Genomic DNA, 20,927 nt, shown 5'->3' on the forward strand with positions numbered 1-20,927 from the left:
CCACCAAAACCACATTCACCACCACTGCCACATCCACCACATTCACCACCACAGCCACATCCATTATCTACACCACCACCACCACCACATCCACCACCAGCACCACCAACACCACCACCACATCCATTACCTGCACCACCACCACATTCAGCATCACCACCACCACATTTAGCGTCACCACCACTACCACCACCACCACATTTAGCGTCACCACCACTACCACCACCGCCACCACCTCCACCACACTCGTCAACTCGATCATTAATCATGTATAAAACTAAGGCATTAACTGCCTCAATTCATTTTGAGTCAAACTAGCAAGGAGTCATGTTCCTTTATTGTCGATATTGTCTTTTATTGTCCTTTATTATTGATATTCTCTCGTGCAGACAGTAGAATTCGTCACGAAAAACATAGTTGTCAAAGCAGTGGATCAGAAAAGACACGAGATGTCCCAAATATCACATTTCCTACCGAAAAGCACCATGGGATCCCTAGTAGAATAGAAATGGGAGAAGCGTTTCGGTTCAAGACACCCTCCAGTATTTTGATCGTTGGCCCTTCTGGTTGTGGCAAGACTTGTTTTACCGAATCGTTACTCTTGGATCACTTGGAAGAATTGTTTGTAAACCCTCCCACTACGATTCATTGTTGCTACGGGGCGTGGCAAGACGGATTTAGAGACATGGAAGACGCTGGTGTGCAAATTTCACGAAGGGATTCCAGAGTCAGACCATCTCAAGTCATGGTTTCCGAAGGGTGGATTACTCGTACTGGACGATCTGATGGCAGAGGGAGGTGAGGACAAAGCGTTGCTAGACTTATTCACCAAACACTCTCATCATCAAAATATCACCGTGTTGTACTTGTGCCAAGACATGTTTCCACCAGCGAAATACGCCAAGAGTATTTCCAGGAACGCCCACTACATCGTAGAGTTCAAAAATCCAAGAGATCAATTAGAGATGAAGAATTTACTGCTTCAAGCTTTTCCCACTTGCTGGCAAGACATGATGGATGCGTATCAAAAAGTGACCGAACGACCGTTTGGGTACACGGTCCTGGATTTACATCCCGCCAGTGATGACAGGAAACGCGTGTTTAGTCACCTCATGACGCACGAAGGATACCCACGCTGGCATCGAAGAAAGAGAGAGGATGTCTGATCATTGCCCAAAATGGTATATTAAACATCAGTTTAATCGACTCGGTTCATTTGAAGTACGTTGTCTTGGGTGAAGGTCGACGAAAATCATGGATGATCGTTCAACAGATATTTTTGGCCCCGTGGAAGATAACAATGATGAGAACGTTGAAGAGGAAGAAGAGGTGGATGAAGAGGAGCCTGAAGAGGAACTGGAATAAGATGAGGATAGTAGCAGCTCCGAAGAGGAAGAGGAAGCAGACGACGATGAACCAGATCCGTGGAGTCCGCTACGTCAAAACGTCGGGGAAGACGTCAAAGAAACCTACCTGAAAGAAGTCCAGCAGTTCCTGGATAAGGGAAAATCCCAAAACTATGCCGAAAATGCTGCTTTCAACGTCCTATTACCTGTAAGTAGAAGAAGGCTCCGAAGGACTTACTTAGAGCGTCTAAAATGCACTCACCGTATCAGGCACGACGCAATACACCGTAAAGTCATGAAGACTCTTCGACGCTTTATTGAGAAAGACGACATGGATTTTGACGAAGCGGCCGAGTCGGCAGTAGCCAAACGAAAATTCCTGCTAAACAGACTTATGCGGAAGAAGTTACTCCCCGACGATGATGACGAGGAGGAAGTAGAAGAAGAGACCTGAATTAGCCATGTGCCTCTTATAAGAGTGTGTGACTCCAGGGTTTTAGTCATTATTTGTAAGACGCTGCACATGCAAGATGACTTGCTCCAATCAATTGTCAGGGAATGACCAGAAGGTCGTCTGTAAAAAGGCCTACCACAAAAAATATTATTCAAGGAACAGAGAACGAATCCTGGCCCAACAAAAAAATATATCATGCAGAGAACGTCGGAATTCTCAAAACCCGTCGTAAAAGATGGTATGAAAACAACAAGGAACGACTCGCCCGCAGCCAGAGAGCCTATTGTCAACAGAACAAGGAGCACATTACCGAAGACAATACTGTGAAAACAACAGGGAACGGATCAACGAATATTGGAGACGTTATTATGCCAAGAATAAGGAACGGATCAGGCAAAGACTTCATGACCAAAAGCAAAGAAAACTACGGCAGAATATCGTGCGGTTTGGGGCCAGGGACCAAGACTCTGTGAAACTGGAAACGAGTCTAGTTCCCAACACTTTGTGCAATACCGACGGTCAAGACTTAAAGAATTAAAATTATAATCAATTCTTTCTTTTGAGTTATTATTCAATAAACGTTGTAAAGACTTAGACTCTGTTTTGTTTATAACAATTTAATGACATTACTGTGCGGTATAACCCCTATCCCCCGTCCTGTCATTGATTCGTAACCACGTGATATCGCGTACCCCCTATCCCCCGTCCTCTCATTGGTTGTTAACCACGTGACATTGTTTATTGTTTTGTGAATACCCGTTTATAAGTCAATCGGTCTTGATAGAATTCATTTTACTTGTGACAACGTTCAGCACACGTCTTCTTTTCTAAACGTAACATTCTTTCCTGTCTTCATGGCTATGGAGTTGAGCGATTGCTAGTTGTGTGACGCTTTGGAGGAAAGGACTATGTTTGAAGTAAGTGATTTATTTTTGGCGCTATTGGAAACCCGCTTAGACAACTATAATTGTTGAATTAGGAGCGATTTGCAGTGTCTGTAAATGAAGGTAAATCTTTACTTCAAGCGCGAAACGTTTGTTTGAAATTCCTTTGATTTTATTCTCAAGGGTTAAGATACAGTCTATCATGATTTCAGCTTCTAAACATGTGCTTTTCGGTTTTAATTTATTCCATGCTTCATCTCTGACTAATTATGTTAATTCTTCAATGGTCGCCCAAAATGCCTTTTGTTTGTTCAAGCTGACATTTTTTTGCGTGACCCTGGCGTGATTTGTGTCGTCATGGAAATCCTTGAGACCGATCCCAGTCCTCCGTCGAGGCTGGTGGGCTGTTTTCCAACATGGCCGACTTTCGTGGGCGCCGCCATCTTGAATTCTTAATTCGGCTCCTGATTGGCTGAAATTTGTGGCGGCCATCTTGGATTTGGAAAACAATAGCATCCATTGTTCTTAATTCGACTCCTGATTGGTTACCGCTCATATAAGCGTCTATTACTATTCCTGTTACTACTACTATTACAATAGCATCCATTGTTCTTAATTCGGCTCCTGATTGGCGGAAAATAAATGGCGCCATCTTGGATTTGGAAAACAATAGCGTCCATTGTTCTCCAAACAATAGCCTATTGTCTTTCTCGGCTCCTGATTGGTTACCGGTCATATAAGCGTCGTATACTACTCAACTTGAATATTCTAGCGGCGATTCTGGTCAAAAGCGGCAATCAGTGCAAAAGATATTCATTTTTTCTCGAGTATTTCAAAACAGGAAGAAATGTACTGATTATTCTTGTTATTCCTTTTTTTTCTGTCGTGATAGTGTTTTTCGAATTACATTTTGGGAAACATCACCGAAGCAAAATAATTGCTTGTAGATGAAACAACCTCAGCAGGCATGGTGTACACGTGTAAACAAGCCCAATTCAGCTGCTTGGTTCGATCGAACAATATTTAGGGGATGCAATTTTCCGCAGTTATAGCTGATAAATTAACAATTATCAGACCATAAAACCAAGGTTTTCATGTCTATTTGGGCTTTAGGACTGTGAGGGATTGCAGACACGCAACCTAGCGGAACACATCTACCCTGATATCTACCAAATTCAATGGTATTCTGTTTCTGGTAGAAATTATGTTTCTGGTTACTTCAGGAATGTAATTATAACTCAATTATGCCCATAGTGCAAAATTTCAATTAATTTTTGATCTAAACCTAGATCGGGGTGTTTTGGGAAAATTCCCGTAGAGTTGAATTTCAAATGTTAAGTAAAAGAATTGAAGCTTCTGAAAAAAAAATGTAGAACATTAAGTACTGTAGTCAGAAGCTTTAACATCCACTTGTATAGATAAAATACACATCGAATTATACGTTGTTCTAGCCAGCGATAATCCATTTTGCTTTTTGTTAGTCAGTTTTTGGAGTCCACATAGTCAGCCAGCTGTTTAAAAGGTAAATTAGGCCGTGCATTGTTATGTACTATGGGAATTCTCAAACGAAATTTTTTTAAATTAATTTGAGGCACAGAAAAGGTTGATCACTTACTGAGGAATAAATCTAAAAGGTCTGAGAACTGACCATTGAGCAAATAAAAGAAATTTTGTAGTGCTTTTAATTTAATTTATCAAACCTCGCTTTCCTGATTTACATGACAATATATGGAGCAAAAGATGCAACAAACAAAAAAGTTAATCTCCGCTGAACATTCGAGGGATATATAATGGCAAAAATAGAGTTACCAAAAATCAAACGGATGGTAATAGTTTGAATACAGTTAAGAACAACCTATCTGACCCCGCGAGATAAAATTATAATTGAATTTATCAGTATGTTAATTACAACGGACGTTTCGCACCAGTTCGAAACACAATAACACAGGCTTTAAGCGTTCTTATTAGGTTTGACATATAAACCTTTCTCGAGAACACTTGAGAATTTAATCGCGGGGTTACCTTATAGAATTGAATTTACGTGAGGTGTTTCAAACAGTCCAAAAAAATACCGCGCAATGAGTAGATTTTGAGCAACAATAAAAAAAAAAAATATATATATATATATATATATATTGCACTTATTACTCGAACTTTGAGCGGAATGAAGAAATGTCAACAAATATCTAAGTGATAAACAATGAAAAACACAATCTCGACTAAAAGGCAATCTATGATATAAGATGCAAAGTTCTAGGTTTCCTTGAGCTGCTCAATAAACCATACTCGCCTTAAGGCAGATTTCAAGCTAAATTTGACGGACCAAAAATTTTAGCAAATTTTAATACAGAAAACCTCTAGCCTGAATTTCGGATATCTCTTCAAATCGCACGCTCCGAAACGATGAACCTTGAGTAGAATCTAAATTAAATAGAGTGGTGTTTCATCGTCAACGAGACTCACAAAAAAAGAATGTGTGAGCCTTGAAAGTAACTGATAAAAATATAACTGACATAATGTTGGCAAACTCCAATACATTCAAGAAAGGCAAATACATGGTAGTCTTCTCCATTATGGAGCTGCTGGTTTTAGTAGGAAGCTGTTGGCATCAATGGCGATTTTCTATGGTTTCTGCTTCGATTAAAAAACAAACAAACAAACTAACTAACTAACTAAACGTCCCGGGCAGCTAGATCCTTTTTTTGTATAGTTTTTCAAATACTTTATTAAAAAAAAAATGTCTGAATGTGACAGAACACAAGTTTGAATCTGATACTGATAATGTTAGCTGTTAAAGAAGTCAGATGCATCCCACGGTTTGTATACCAGGGGTCCCTTTTTATGGCAAAAAAAAAATGACTTACGATACCCTGCAGAAAAAAAATCATGACACATTTGCGAAGCAGCTGTTGTTTACGCTGTTTACGCTGCTATTATATTGGACATTAAGATTTCTTCACTGAAACACCGATAAGGAACAGCCTCTGCTAGGGCGTCAGGATGATTTAATAGAGTTCGAGCGACTGACGTTGAACATCCCTCGTTCTCACTGATTCGTCTTGATGTCATATGTCAAACGCGGAAGACCGGGTTTGGTCACATTTCCGAACATCAAGAAGAGAGCTGAAAATATGACACGCAGCGGGGCATTTCTGACGAACCCTATCCTCAGTGTTTAATATATCTCCTCTATCGAAAGTAAAACTAAGAAGAAAACGAAGAGTTAAAGTCGTTAAAATCTATGCTAATTAAGACCAAACACCATCACGGTCATGATGTCCTTTGTTTAAACTGCATAAATTTTTAATGATTTGAGAAGACAATTGCGCACGTTCAATTAATAACAGCACTGTTTATCATATACTGCAGGCAAAGCTAAACAAAAAACTGGCTGTCGCTACTTCATCTGGTGTAGCAATGCTATTTCAGGACAATTTTCGCTGCCAGTTTACGTCGATGTCAAGTTATATAATGGAGAGTAAATTGTGGCATAAGCTGACGTGTTTCTGATGGAGAGGCGCACACAAATGTCACAAATAGGCTGTGGATCTCCGTACCATTGGTTAAAGTAATTATTTTCGCGCGAATGACGACCTAAGGGCAAACGATTATCCCGCCTTCGGTAGCAAGTAAAAAGACTGAAGTTATTAAGTGAACACACGAAAGAATACTCATTCATGAGAGTAAGACAGCAACTGGGCATAATTAACAACAATGTCGGAAAACGTATATACAACGATGAATGGATCACAGCTATCGACCTGTTTCAAAAATCCAACACCAGAAAAAATCGGAAAAACCTTTGCCTTCTGCCTGATTTTTCTTGTTTCGCTGGCTGGGAACACCGTCATCGGAATAATTGTCTACAAGGCGAAAACCATGAGAAAACCCACCAATTTTTTAATCGTAAACATGGCCATTTCTGATCTGCTGTATGCGATATTTGTTATCCCTCGGGAGATACCAATGCTGTATATAGACTCCTGGCTGATCGGTGGTCCTCTTGGCCAGGCCTTATGTAGGCTGGCAATCTTCTTAACTCATTTCTCTGCTTCTGTGTCTATTCAGAGCCTGGTTCAGATAGCAGTGGATCGATTTGGAGCTGTGGTATTTCCTCTCCGTTCTTCGCCCATCAGTTCAAAACTGTGCCCGTTCTTCATTCTCACCACCTGGATCATCGCGATGGCTGTATTCTCCCCATATCTCTTCGCCGTGAAACTTGTTGAATATCCAGGAAGATTGGAATGCAAGATGCTATGGAACGAAGTCTTTGGAGAGACCTTGTCTTTTCAAAATTACTTTGTGTCATTTTCGGTCGTATTCATTTTTATCCCGTTAGTGTTGATAGCCATACTATACATTATCATCTTTTTAAAGTTCAAGTCACAGAAGATTCCTGGTGAGCAATCGGCCAACAGTGAAGCTGAGCAACGCCGGCGAAGGGAACAAAATGTGTTGAAGATGGCCATTGCTATTGTGTTGGGGTTTGCAATTTGCTGGTTGCCCCCCATTATCGTGTGTTTACTCGTCTTCTTTTCATAGGATATCGTGATGTCCTGTGGCTTCCAATATTTTGCCTCTTTTGCTTTTTTAATGACCAGGGCAAGTTGTGCCATAAATCCTTGTATCTGTTTTATTTTCAGTAGCAATTATCGTGAAGGACTTAAGACTCTCCTTAGATAAACGTCTTTTGAACAGTGCATTAGCCCTCTCTATAGTCTGTCTAGAGGTTCAGTACTGCTAGTGGATCTAAAACTTATAAAAGACGTTAATTTAAAACTGCTTTATATTATACACTATAATGCCTTTAGGGAACTTTGCACATGGGTTGGACACTGGCTGAGCAAGTTATCATCATTTTGTAGTTATTCTGCAGACCCCAGTTTTAATTTCATATTTTCATGGGAAGTTTTCCGTCGCGTGGGAAACCATTCAAACAACGTATTATTTCAATAATGCTTTTTATTTGAATCAACGTACCCTTGATAAACTTTGCGGAACCGTTTGCAGCCGTTCTTTTGATCTTTTGTTGTTGTTGTTGTTTCATCATTTGTAATCATTTCGTGGACCCTTTTCTAATTTTCATAACCGGTTGGGGTCTTGTATTTTATGCACAAGAGAGGAAATTAAAACGTCATTTCATGTAAAATTAATGAAACGCTCTTTCTCTTTCTGTCCTTTTTATCGCCACTGTTTCCTTCGTTCGACCCAACAGTGATTATAAACTACAGAGGTGCAGCAAACAATTTTTATCTCTCAACAAACCGTTGTAATTCTCAGCCCTGGTCTGAACCTACGATAATCAGCCTTTTAAGGCGCATTGCAATGGTTTATATACGTTAGCTCTCCTTTTCTTAATTATGAGACTAATTGCATATTCCATAATTAAGACTTTCTGGTGTTCCAGTTGTAGTGCCATTCATATTTTTTGTTTTATTAACAGGACCTAATAGAGCATATTACGAGGCTTCTGTGTATTATTTTAGAGACTTTACCTCTGGTAGCTTTTTTAAAGGCGAAGAATATTATTCCATGTCACATTCTAGTTCATTTGTTGATCGAGTGGCGCTAAAATGTTGAACAGGAAGCCTCTGTCAATCACTTGCACCTTGCAATTAAGGGGCAGTGTCCGAATGTTTTCCTATCAGCTGCGAACAGCTTCGTACTTCCTACGATTCTCACCATGTTATAACCACATTGGTTAGATGTTAATCACACCGTCGATCCTCAGGGCAAAAAATAAACTAAAATAACATTGGTGGACGTTTATCACTTTCGCCTTTTTCCCATAAACTACACGGGAAATACTTTGGCAGTTCTAAACAGATAAATAGCTAGACACCTTTATTTCAAATTATAAATCTACAGGTAAATTTTCAGGGCAGTCCCTTTAGGGAGCTTACAAAGCATCTCCGCTATCAATAGTAGCCCTGAAGCTGTTACCTAACACAGAATATACAATAAATAGATATATACCAAAACAACAACATAAATATAGTATAGTACATTACAACAAATATCAAAATCCTGTAACTACCATAGTAATATCTTTAAACAGTTTATGTAAATTCGAGAATACATTGAACATCTTCTGTAAAAATGCACTCTAGCTAAGCCGGTAAAACTTTCCCTGAGTCAGAAACGGAAAATCCAAAGTCGTTCTATTCAGTATCTTCTTTGAAACGAATATCTAATTTCAAAGGCTTGTAAGTGAATTTGCCCACGTAGTGTTATTGTAAACAGTAACGAAAAGGTAGTTCTAGCTTTCCCCTTAAGAGTCGCTAAGCGAAAACAGGCCAAAAAGACAAGTGGAAAACTTTAGGCCCGAAAAACATTGCGTGGCTCCAGTGTGCAGGCGCTTTTCGCTTCTTGCTCGAAAGTTGTCCTGGTTGAAGAAAAAATGTTTATAAGGTTTAGTCATTTTGTCGGGGGCGGGTAAAGGTCGTGAAACTTAACATTTGCCTTTCTTAAGTGTAACAGAGGAGATAGATTCATATTCCACAATTTGTTCCTCCTTAGGCCTCCCAAACCCGCTATCATTATTATTATTGTTAATATCATTATCATTATCATTATCATTATTATCATCATTAGTATTGTTATTATTGTTATTATTATCACTATTATCATTATTAGTATTAGTATTACTTATTACTCATTACTCATTACTCATTACTCATTACTCATTACTCATTACTCATTACTCATTACTCATTACTCATTACTCATTACTCATTACTCATTACTCATTACTCATTACTCATTACTCATTACTCATTACTCATTACTCATTACTCATTACTCATTACTCATTACTCATTACTCATTACTCATTACTCATTACTCATTACTCATTACTCATTACTCATTACTCATTACTCATTACTCATTACTCATTACTCATTACTCATTACTCATTACTCATTACTCATTACTCATTACTCATTACTCATTACTCATTACTCATTACTCATTACTCATTACTCATTACTCATTACTCATTACTCATTACTCATTACTCATTACTCATTACTCATTACTCATTACTCATTACTCATTACTCATTACTCATTACTCATTACTCATTACTCATTACTCATTACTCATTACTTATTTTTTCCGCCTGGGAAACACTTATGTAGGTGAAATGGAACTTGCTTTTTCGTGTTTGGACCAACGATTTCTTTTAAAGAGCATAAGAAAAGTAAAGTCGATTCCTTCAATCTTATTTCATAAGTTACTCTCGTGGTTAGTAAAGCTTTAGTGTTTCTGCTTTCTTTGATAGACCACCTTTCGTGTGTCAGATTTGTTTTGCATTTGGCTTTTGCTTGTTTTTGTACAATTGGTTGGCTTCATGCTCGCTCACCTAAATTTACAAAGAATAACAGTCTTCATTTTCTCATCCTGATGTCGAGTTAAATTCCTGGATTATCCATCAATTGAAGCATCCATAAATTTAGCGTTGAAAAGAAGATTAAACTATACTGGCGTACAAATCGGTCACAGAACACAAGTCTTTGTCAGCCAGCCAAATTGTAAATTCTGTGGCCTTCGTCTTCGTTGGTACTGGACTACTTCGCATTTTTGGAGCCAGCTGGTCCAGTCGGGGACTGAGCTCAAGTCAAACGTAATCAAATTTTTCCCCTCCCACCCCCCTCCTATTATGCCGTTTTTCACAACTCACTGAAAGATGAGCACATTGCAGAGGAGAATTATGCTCATTCGGAGAATATTTCTTCAACAGTTTGAGAGTCGCTCTCTGGGGGAGTACCACTGTTTGAATGTGAAATCAGATATTCCTCTACTGGCAAATGTGTTCGAATATTTTATAGAAGTTTGCTTAAATTACTATAAGTAATACCCGGCATTGAAATTGAGCTACTAAGACATGGAGATATGCATTTGTTTATCAAGGGAGGAATTAGTGTAATTTGAAATCTTCACAGTAAGGCAAACAATAAGTATCTGACTACCGAATTTTAGAGTGCAGTAGAGGGGTTAAGTTTCTGAAGAGACTGTGGTGCTGCGTCGGTGGGGAGTATTACAAGATAATTTGGTTTTATCAACTGGGTTGTTAATGTGAATTGGCCACCGTAAAGAGATTCAAATCTCCTTACGGTGGCCAATTCACATTATCAACCCAGTTGATATAACCTAATTATCTTCTTAGACTACAGTAGATGAGGAATCAAAATATATCATCCATCTCGATGCTAATAATTTGTATGATGTGCTGGGTCTCGGCCATTGCCCATGGATGGTTTTGCTATCGAAGGCTGACTTTCAGTTGGACTTATTACTTCAAATGTATATGAAGACAGTGACATTTCTTACATATTAGAAGTGTATCTAGAATAACTTCACGACTTCCACAGTGTCGACTTTTCACTCTACTCGGAAAAAGTAAAACATGCAATGACATGCTATGGCCTTATTGCCAACAGCTGGGTTTGAAAGAACCGTCCATCGCAAAATTTGCGCCTACGTTTAACTTACATAACAACAGACCAATTTGAAATTCTACCTGGATCTTGGTGTCAAATTGGCGAAGGTCCATCGCGTCTTGGCCTTCTAGCAATTTCCCCTCGGGGGGGGGGGGGGTACTTCCTTATACGGTATGTGCGGCCCCAAAGGGTATGGTTTTTCGGCTGTTTTGGTCATAAATAGGGTATCGATTTTAGCTGATTTTAGCCATTTTGGTCATAAATAGGGTATGGTTTTTGCACTCTAGCCTTGATATGGGCATGTTTTTGAAAAGAAGCCACTTTTTCGTCATTATCGAAAAGAAAATCAACAAAATTATGTTTACGGTAATTTCACATTGGTCTGAACTAGGGAACTTATTATAACGCAGGTCTGAAACAGGGCTTTGATTTAAGGGTTAGGTCATAAATAGGGTTTCGATTTTTGGTCAGGTAGGGAATAACGCAGCTTTTGGTCATAAATAAGGTAAGGGTTTTAAGAAGCGGGCCGCACACCCCCACCCGATTTTTCTAGGAGTACCCCTACGGGCAATCTCCTTAGCTGAAAGAATATATTGACTTCAACACAGGAAAACGTAAACAGGCAGCTAATGACTTTAAGACAGACTTCTTTACACTGCTCAACATCGGAGTCTTTTGGAAAACAATATAAAATCGACGCAACAGAATAAACATTGAACTTGTGACAAAAGTCAAAGGATTGCACAACCGGACAAAGCGCCTTCGTTCAATCATTTCAGAATTTTCACAGCTGAAATCATCGGTGTCAATCCAAAGAAAACAACTCTGTATTTGAATTGACCTATCTACATATACGCGGTTTTTGCAATCTTCGAACTGTCTAAAGTACTGATTTTTGATCTCTACTACAACCACGACAAGGCAAAGTATGGATCTCTAACAAAACTGCTGTTCAGTAATACCAACTCGCTATGTTTAGAGGTAAAAACTGAAGACATCTATGCAAACATGGCAAGCGGGGCACATTTGTTTGACTTCTCTGAAAACCTTAAAGACTATTTCCTCTACAGCACTGAAAACAACAAATGGCTGTAAAGTCATCAGGAAGTGCAAAGACGAGACGCGTGGTATAATTGTTGAAGAATTTGTTGGCCTGTGACCCAAGATGTACTCACTACTCTACAGCGAGAACAACAAAACGGTAGAGAAAAAACACATCACCGAACAAAACTTCAAGCACGAACACTATGAACTATGTTTATTTCCTCAAGAACAAGAGATGGCATTAGTGGAGCAACGTCGATCATTTCAGAAAAATATCTTCCCCATCAAGTTCAGCAAGATCGGCTTAAGTCCCTTCCGTAACAAGCGATGCATTTCGGGCAATGGCCGTGACACGCTATCTTATGGTCATTACTCATTACACCACATTTTAGATCAACATGACTAGGGAATGATTGAATTATTAGCAGATTTGTAAGTAATTTTATATTACGAAAGTGAATACCCCAAAAGTAGAAACATCCCTTTTTCATTACTTTCTCTCTTCGAGTAGTCGGTTGGATCGCAAACTTTGATTACTTATTTAACTGTTCTCATTATTCATCTGTAGACAGTGTGTTGGTTATGTACATTGTTTTAAGGAGAGGTTAGGTGTGGATCTCTCTTAGGGCTTCGTGTAACCACTTTTAACAGTAATTAAGAGCAGGGTAAACAAGGCAATGGAAATGAAAACAACAATGTCTGAATTATTAAGCGTTCCACCTGTAAATTAGATTGACCTAGTGAAATGCACTTCTACAATCGTGAGTACCAACTGCATTCAAATTGAGTAGTTTTATTTTGGATTATATGCATCATGCTTTGATCTAAATTCGGAAACTAGGCTCACGTGCCCACGCGAAACTGAACCTCGCTGTCCCCAACACGCAACACGAAATACGCAACGCGCGACACGCACGCGACCGGTTAAAATTACATTGTAACAAACTTTACTTTCATTTTTGTACTTTAAAACTTAATTTTTGTAAAATTTTTATGCCTTTAAACTTTTTCTCAAAACTTTTTTCTCTCAAGAAGATTTAAGTCTTTTATCTTGGTGAAAAGATAAATATGAAGAGATTTTCTCGAATTTGTTTTTGGTGCAAAAGTGCACAAGATGCTCATGTTTTCGCAGGTATTTCAAAAGCAGCAACAAATGGACTGATTATTCTTTTTCCCTGTTTTCGTGAAATAGTTCAAAGAATTATTTTTCGGGAAAAATCCTTGAACTAAAAGAATCCCATTTAGAAGAAACGATCACAATCGGCATGGTGTACTTGTGCAAACCAGCCAAACGCCGCTGTCTAGTTCAATCGAAGCATATTTAGAGCACGCAGTTACATAATACTAATAACTCCATCTAATTAAAATAAACACTGGAAAAGTTGAAAATTTACATGGACATGTCAATTTTAATTTACAGTATGTAAATCTTGATTTACATTCTTTGTAAATTACAATTTACATGTTAGGGTTTTGTAAAATAAAATTACAGGAAATTTACACCTTTTAGTACAGCATGTAAATGTTCTGTAAATAGTGATTTACATTGTCTTTGTCGACAATGATCATTTGAAGAACATGTAAAAACCTGTAAAATATTTTACGCACTTTTACAGTATCTGCCTTTGTAAAAAAACATGTAAATTGCTTTGCTAAACCATGTGAGGAACGTGTAAATAATTCAAGCGAATGCTGTAAAAAGTCTGGAAATGTTATGTTTGTAACCCTGTAAAAACCATGTAAATGAAAAAAGGGGGCCTGCAAGAAACATGTAAAAACCGTGTAAATGAAAAAACGGGGCCTGTAAGAAACATGTAAAAACCATGTAAATGAAAAAAGGGGGGCTGTAAGAAACATGTAAAAAGCATGTAAATGAAAAAAGGGGGCCTGTAAGAAACATGTAAAAAACATGTAAATGAAAAAAGGGGGCCTGTAAGAAACATGTAAAAACAATGTAAATGAAAGAAAGGGAGCCTGTAAGAAACATGTAAAAACAATGTAAATGTAAAACCTAGGAGTTGCACGGGTGCGACACCGCACTAATTAAGTTGTCTTCTTGTGAACTTTCTGCGCATCCACAACGACAAAATAAAACTAGAATTGTTACTGCACATGCAGGCGTCCCAAGCTTACGTCTCTAGAAAAGAGAAAAATTAATTCTGGGACACGTACGTATTTATTCATGAAGGACCATGAAAGCGTCACGTGTTGTGTGAGTTCAAGACGGACAGAGCCCTGGTGACCGAGTTTGAACTGACGCGGAATTAGGTTAGGCAGGGAACCGTAAGGGACACCCAACGACCGTTTCCTCTCGAATGCTTTTCAACGCTGTTTTAGGCTATCTGGTGTACTTTCAAAGTTCTGTAGGTTAATTTTAGGTTGCGCAAAAAAAATTTATCTGTTCGGTTATTCTAGAGGAGCTTGAGTATTCTCGAACTTATTAGGGCTTTTTTGTCCATTTCCCGAAAACGTTAGGTCTTATGGCCTTTCCGAAAATGATAGCTGACTTTTTTCGGTACTCAAAATGACATTTTTTACAATCCGAAAACAACAAACATTAAACTTCTCATATCGCGAAAGTTCGAGGTCACAGTTGTGCCCCTGAACCGCTGAGAATGAACGAAATATCATCGATTTAGAGCGTTAAATATTCCGAAACATGCACATTCTACAAGTAAGATTAATACAACTAAGTCTGCCCTTGCATGTTCACTGTTTCTTTGTTTTTTGTTTGTTTTTTGTTTTGTTTTGTTTTGTTTTGTTTTTTTGGTGATTTCTACCGTTTTGTGCTTTCATTGCCATCACTGTTATCCCAGTCACTTTATAAGAGCATACCAGCCTTGTGAGTGCCCGATCTCCAACAAGCAGGAATCAGCCGTCTTCATGTTAGGTACCAGGTTCTCTCGGTTCTCCCGCCATGTTTGGCAGTTCGTTGGAACTTGCATCGAACTCGAGCTCTGTTTTAGCGGGCCAAAATCCACTCTACCTTCGCTTCGTCACCGTGCACGGTTTCAAGGCAAAGTGTACCGTTACCCAGAAGTTGAAGATAGCGATTACAGGCAACAAAAACAACAGGTAAGCAAGTTTTGCATAAATTGAACGAGCAGAGTAAAGTAACGTCAAGATACGTATACATTTCGTTTTGCCTTTGGTTGTGCATGTGTCATTATCAAGGAGAAGTTACATTGCTTGTGGAATCGACTTTGGCGATGTTTACCTGCCGTACATAAAGAGCTTTATTATCTGTTATTATCTGTTCTCGATAACTGAGCATGAGCATGCGACATTTGTTATTGGCTTATATGCAACTCATGATTCTTTCTGATGCATGCTCTTGTAAGGTTATGTTGCCCTCTGATGTGAATGCTAGTAAACTAAAATGTAATGTGCCATCTTTAGCAGAGAAATTTCTCTTATGCTAGAGTCAGTATTCTGAAGTTACTCAAGTGTCTACAGTTGTGCCTACATGCAAGTTACAATATGCTGTTATACACAACTGTACATGGACATTGCACCCACTGGTGCTGATACTGTAGTAAGTTAAATGTTGTGGTATTTTCTTTCACAAAAAAAACACTAAGATACTTTATAAAGAGGTATACATGTACCTCAAACTGTCGTGAAAACTACACAGGACTTGAAAAAAAGGAAGAGTAACTTGCCCAGGCAGGAAAATCTACTTGTCTTGGACAACACAGTATAGTCAATCGATTATTTCATAACAATCAATAGAAATTAGTCAATGATATCAGAAATCAATAAAAGGATTCGTCATGAGTCATTGATTGTGATCAAATTTTCAATAAGCATGATCAATTTTGCTGATACTAGCTTATCTTTTAAGCAACATTTAATAAGAAAGAAATGAACAAAAGATTTAAAGTGAAATATGAGATCATGAATACAATTGCATAAAAGCATAACATTGTATCTCATAAACAGAATATTTTGCTGGCATACATGTATCAGGGACTATGTTTTGGGGGTTTTTGGTAGTGCCTTTGAAATCTACATGAAAAAGTTACAATCAAACATTGTGTTGAGGGACAATTTTTCTACAGTTTAGGTGAACTAACAAAGAGAGACCATCTTTCAATTGATTCTCTAATGACTGATAAATTTGGTAAAATCAAACTGATAACTTGAAACTTTTCTAGCATGTGAGTATGAATTTCTTTCAATTGATCGATAGCACTGATAACACTTACATTAATTTCAATTTATTGATTTATATCAATTTATGGATTGATTTCAATCATTGCCTTACCCTGGGATGACCAGACAGCACTTTAGAGCCCTGTCACAGCTGTACATTTTACTTGTACGAAATTGGGCTCTTACCAAATACATGTAGGTTTCATGTGTCATGCATCTGTTCATGCATCTGTAGCAGGGCAGGAAAAAAAATTGTGTCACTTGCCCAGTGGGCCAGTCAATTTCAGTTTTCACTTGCCCCACTTAAATATTAGTTGCCAGTGTGGTGGCCAGTAAGGAAATCAGAGGACAAATGCGAATGAAGTGCACTCAGATTCCAAACTAATTCTTGCTTTCAACCTAATAATTAACTAATCTTTAGGTGTTAAGTTTTGAAATGGAATGACTGGAAATTATCATTTATCAAGCTGGCATTTTTAGTGAGACTCACAAGACTACTGAGGCTACATTGTAATTTCACTTGCCCACTGGGCCACTGAACTTCTATTTTCGCTGCCCCAAGAACAAAATTTACTTGGCTGAGGAAATCAGACCTGTGTTTTTTCCTGCCTTGAGTAGATCACAGATAACATCAAAATGTGGTAAAAACAAAAAATAGTCACATAAGCCATTACCAGAGTGTGTCACAGAATCTGTGAATTTTTCAGGCATGTGTCACTGATGTTTTTACCACATTTTGATGTCTTCTGTGATCTATTACTGAACAGATGCACGACAACATAGAATCTGTCTGCTTCGTAATACATAACAAAGAAACAAAAACAAACTTTTATGACATCATCTGTACCTTTGTCCACCAGTAGAGCATAAGTGCACGTAAGAAACAATCAAATTGTGCCTGCAAATAACTTGACTTATTATTTAAACATTGTTTGATAGGAGTTTGATTTATTGTGCATGAATATTACAATGTAGGAGATAGTGAACATTGAATAGTTACTGCCACGGATTTTGAGTTTACTTCTTCTACATCCTCTGACATTCAGTGCCTTCCAATCAGAGATGCAAATTTTTTGTCACACAGTAGCTACAGATGTAGATGTAAGATCTGTTTGATTGGTGAATATTCAGGGCTCAAAATAATGGCTGGTCAACGGGCAATGTCTGGCCAGAATGGTGACTTGACCGGCCAAAAACTTCACTTGCCGGTCATGTTGACCAGTCATGTCATGTTGAGACGGTCACGTTGTTCATTCTTGAATAAACAATCAAATCCCCAACTGTAAATCTGAGAGTTTTTATCTCTTTTTTATTATGACCTCTAACGAAAACATACACCAATGCATACATGTATCTGTTCGAATGGCTAAAGACCATTCGCTTGCTGTTTGTCATGCGTTCAAGATAGATAGGAATGCCATTCGAGTGACTGGGGTTAAATCTGTTCAGAAAAATATTAAGCCAATCTTTAAACGGTCTAGCAGTGACAGGAACAAACAAACTATATTTGTGGGTTTAATTTAGCTCACATTACGTGTACTTGATTTTTTCGTAAATATCTTGACCAGACAGAAATGACACGTGACCGAGCTAAAATTACTTTGGCCGGTCAACATGACCGGCTACAGTCTGATTTCAAATGTCACAGTATAAATTGGAATGATAAGAAACAAAATAATAACTCCAGTGTAAAATTCGCTGATTGATATCATACACAGAATTTGCTGATTCATACTCAGACATAACTTATCTTATTTAACGAAATGTTTTATGTTACTTGTAGGATGAAGTAAAATTGAGAGTGGTCAATACATGCATACTCCTTGGCATTGATGCTTGATCAGGAAAAAATTAGCCACTGAGAAGTCTACAGTACCTATGACTCTATAAGGGGTCCAAGGTCCATTTCTTGAAGGCCCTGGAAACTTTTCGGGCCCACAAAGCCATCTTTAATTGAGCTGTGTCTAAAAACTAAGAGCTGTGTATGCCTGAAACTTCTTGTGTGAAGGAAACCTCTGTTCATATTGAGAATAAGCGAATAAAACAGCTCTGTAAGCCTAAGATTTCAGATTTTGGTATGGCTTTCTGGGTGCGAAAACTTTTTGGGACCTTCGACAAAAGGGGCCCCTGGTGCATTACAGTCTAACATGGTGACCTTCAACACTTTCTGGCATAAATTCAACCACTTTAAACATTATTTTCAATGCTTTGAAGTATCACTACGCTGTACCTGTGTTAGTGAATTAGCATTAAATTTGAAGATCATAGATTGCTAGATTGATACTTATTGTTCAATACAGCAGCTATAAGATTTCATCATAAACAGCAAAGGCTATGTTTAGATACATGTAGTACCAGAACAATAATTTATTAACTTATGATGTGTTATGGGAACTATGGTACTAGATAGGCCTTTCAATTTCAACAGGTTCCTATGAATTTTTTTTTTTTTACAGTGCAGTTTTTTTTATCACAAAAAGAAAACGTAAAATTTTGAATATTGTTTACAGTGAATGTTTTGTCAGGGGTCCAAAATGTTTGTCCTGTTTGGATTCCGTACAGTTTTGGAAAAAGAAGGAAACTGTGACTGTGTAAACATAGCCTAAAAGATGTCAGAAGCCTTGTTTTATGTTATGCAATGTAGTATTCCTTTGGCATGAATGTTTGTATGATGAATTTAAAATGTCAATCTCTATCTCGTGGTAAATGTTTTTTCTCCCTATTTTCTGTTATTTCAAAAGAACAATTCACTCTATGAAAAAAGTTGATCAATATTTCACACTTACATTGCAGTAATTTTCATAATAAGGTAAAGGTAAAGTCTGCATATGAGCCACGTGGCCCAACAGACTGGAGCTTATCCCGCTTTCTGTAGCAGGGAGCGACTAGGACTATTTCTACTCCCCCTGGATGAGATGCCAGTCCATTGCAGAGTTACCCCACCATTAAATTTGCTGGTACCCACTTATACACCTGGGTGGAGAGGCACTGAGAGTAAAGTGTGTTGCCCAGCAACACAACAGAATGTACCCACCTAGGGCTTGAACCTGGACTGCTCGATCAGGAGTTGAGCGCACTACATGTAACTATGAGGCCATCGTGCCTCCCACATTTTTCATAATAATTATTAAGGCTAATTTAATCCTACATTAATTACTTAGTAAGAAAAAAACAGTTTATTCATTCATTTTATGACAAAGGTATTATCATTATGTTACATTTGACTTTGTGAATTTAGTATATATTTAAGACAGGTATCCATTTGCAAACAATTTTAATTTAGTAATATGCCTAAATTGCAAAATTTTCACTAGTTGTAGCTGACAACAGTATAGTTCTTAATCATTTTATTATTTATGAATTAAATAGAGTTGAATATGACATGGTTTTGCACAATCTTGAAAAGGTCTTGAATTTTAGTAGTCTTCTTGAAAAGTGCTTGAATTCGGTTAAAGGAGCTCAGTCATGGTATTTTAAAATATTTTGGCCATGCCCAAAATAACATTTAAGTCGTCTTGTTATGGATAGAAAGAAAAGAAAACATGTTTTATTTGTTGCAATGTGTACATTGTAAACCTTATTCATGGCATATAAAAACTATTTGAATTTTACTGAGTTTGTTCTGATTGCAATGAATTTCTGATTCTGTATAAATTTGCATGTTTTCTACTATTATAATTAAGGTCAACAGATTTGATTACAATAAAACAGTACATTCCATGCATTTTTCTTCAAGTTATTATTTACAAGTTATTTATCGTACAGGGTGTCTGCCTCCCTTTTTCGATTTACATGTTATTTACAGGCTCCCTTTTTACATTTCCAGGTTATTTCCAGGCTCCCTTTTTTGATTTACATGTTATTTACAGGCTCCCTTTTTCAATTTACAGGTTATTTGCAGGCTCCCTTTTTCGATTTACATGTTATTTACAGGCTCCCTTTTTCGATTTACATGTTATTTGCAGGCTCTCTTTTTCAATTTACAGGTTATTTACAGGCTCCCCTTTTCAATTTACATGTTATTTACAGGCTCCCTTTTTTGATTTCCATGTTATTTACAGGCTCTCTTTTTCCATTTACATGCTATTTACAGGCTCCCTTTTTCGATTTGCAAGTTATTTACAGGCTCCCTTTTTCGATTTACATGTTATTTACAGGCTCCCTTTTTTGATTTCTATGTTATTTACAGGCTCTCTTTTTCCATTTACATGCTATTTACAGGCTCCCTTTTTCGATTTGCAAGTTATTTACAGGCTCCCTTTTTCGATTTACATGTTATTTACAGGCTCCTTTTTTTGATTTCCATGTTATTTACAGGCTCTCTTTTTCCATTTACATGCTATTTACAGGCTCCCTTTTTCGATTTGCAAGTTATTTACAGGCTCCCTTTTTCGATTTACATGTTATTTACAGGCTCCCTTTTTCGATTTACATGTTATTTACAGGCTCCCTTTTTCGATTTACATGTTATTTACAGGCTCCCTTTTTCCATTTACATGTTATTTACAGGCTCCCTTTTACGAGTTACATGTTATTTACAGGCTCCCTTTTTCCATTTACAAATTCTTTATGGGCTTCTTTTTTGATTTCCATGTTATTT

The 20,927-nt window shown here is 37.7% G+C and overlaps 1 protein-coding gene, 1 long non-coding RNA gene and 1 pseudogene across 2 annotated transcripts in view; all 3 read left to right on the forward strand.

Annotated features, from left to right (window-relative positions):
- The window catches only part of LOC145493781 (multidrug resistance-associated protein 1-like), a 41,381-nt gene extending 34,374 nt beyond the window's left edge, over positions 1 to 7,007 (forward strand). Inside the window, exon 31 of the mRNA XM_081473245.1 lies at positions 6,753 to 7,007. Within this exon, the coding sequence (XP_081329371.1) occupies positions 6,753 to 6,910 (158 nt within the window). The 3' untranslated portion in view covers positions 6,911 to 7,007. The remainder of the gene's footprint in view (positions 1 to 6,752) is intronic.
- Positions 194 to 3,481, forward strand: LOC145493801 (uncharacterized; annotated as a pseudogene).
- A 7,712-nt stretch (positions 7,008 to 14,719) lies between the features above and the next one.
- On the forward strand, positions 14,720 to 18,369 carry LOC145492742 (uncharacterized). The gene is made up of 2 exons (XR_014050049.1): positions 14,720 to 15,247; positions 18,111 to 18,369. It is a non-coding gene; the product is annotated as an uncharacterized LOC145492742 (long non-coding RNA).
- Positions 18,370 to 20,927: the final 2,558 nt, after the last annotated feature.

Source organism: Orbicella franksi, chromosome 7, assembly GCF_964199315.1.
Source record: "Orbicella franksi chromosome 7, jaOrbFran1.1, whole genome shotgun sequence".
Taxonomy (NCBI): Eukaryota; Metazoa; Cnidaria; class Anthozoa; order Scleractinia; family Merulinidae; genus Orbicella; species Orbicella franksi.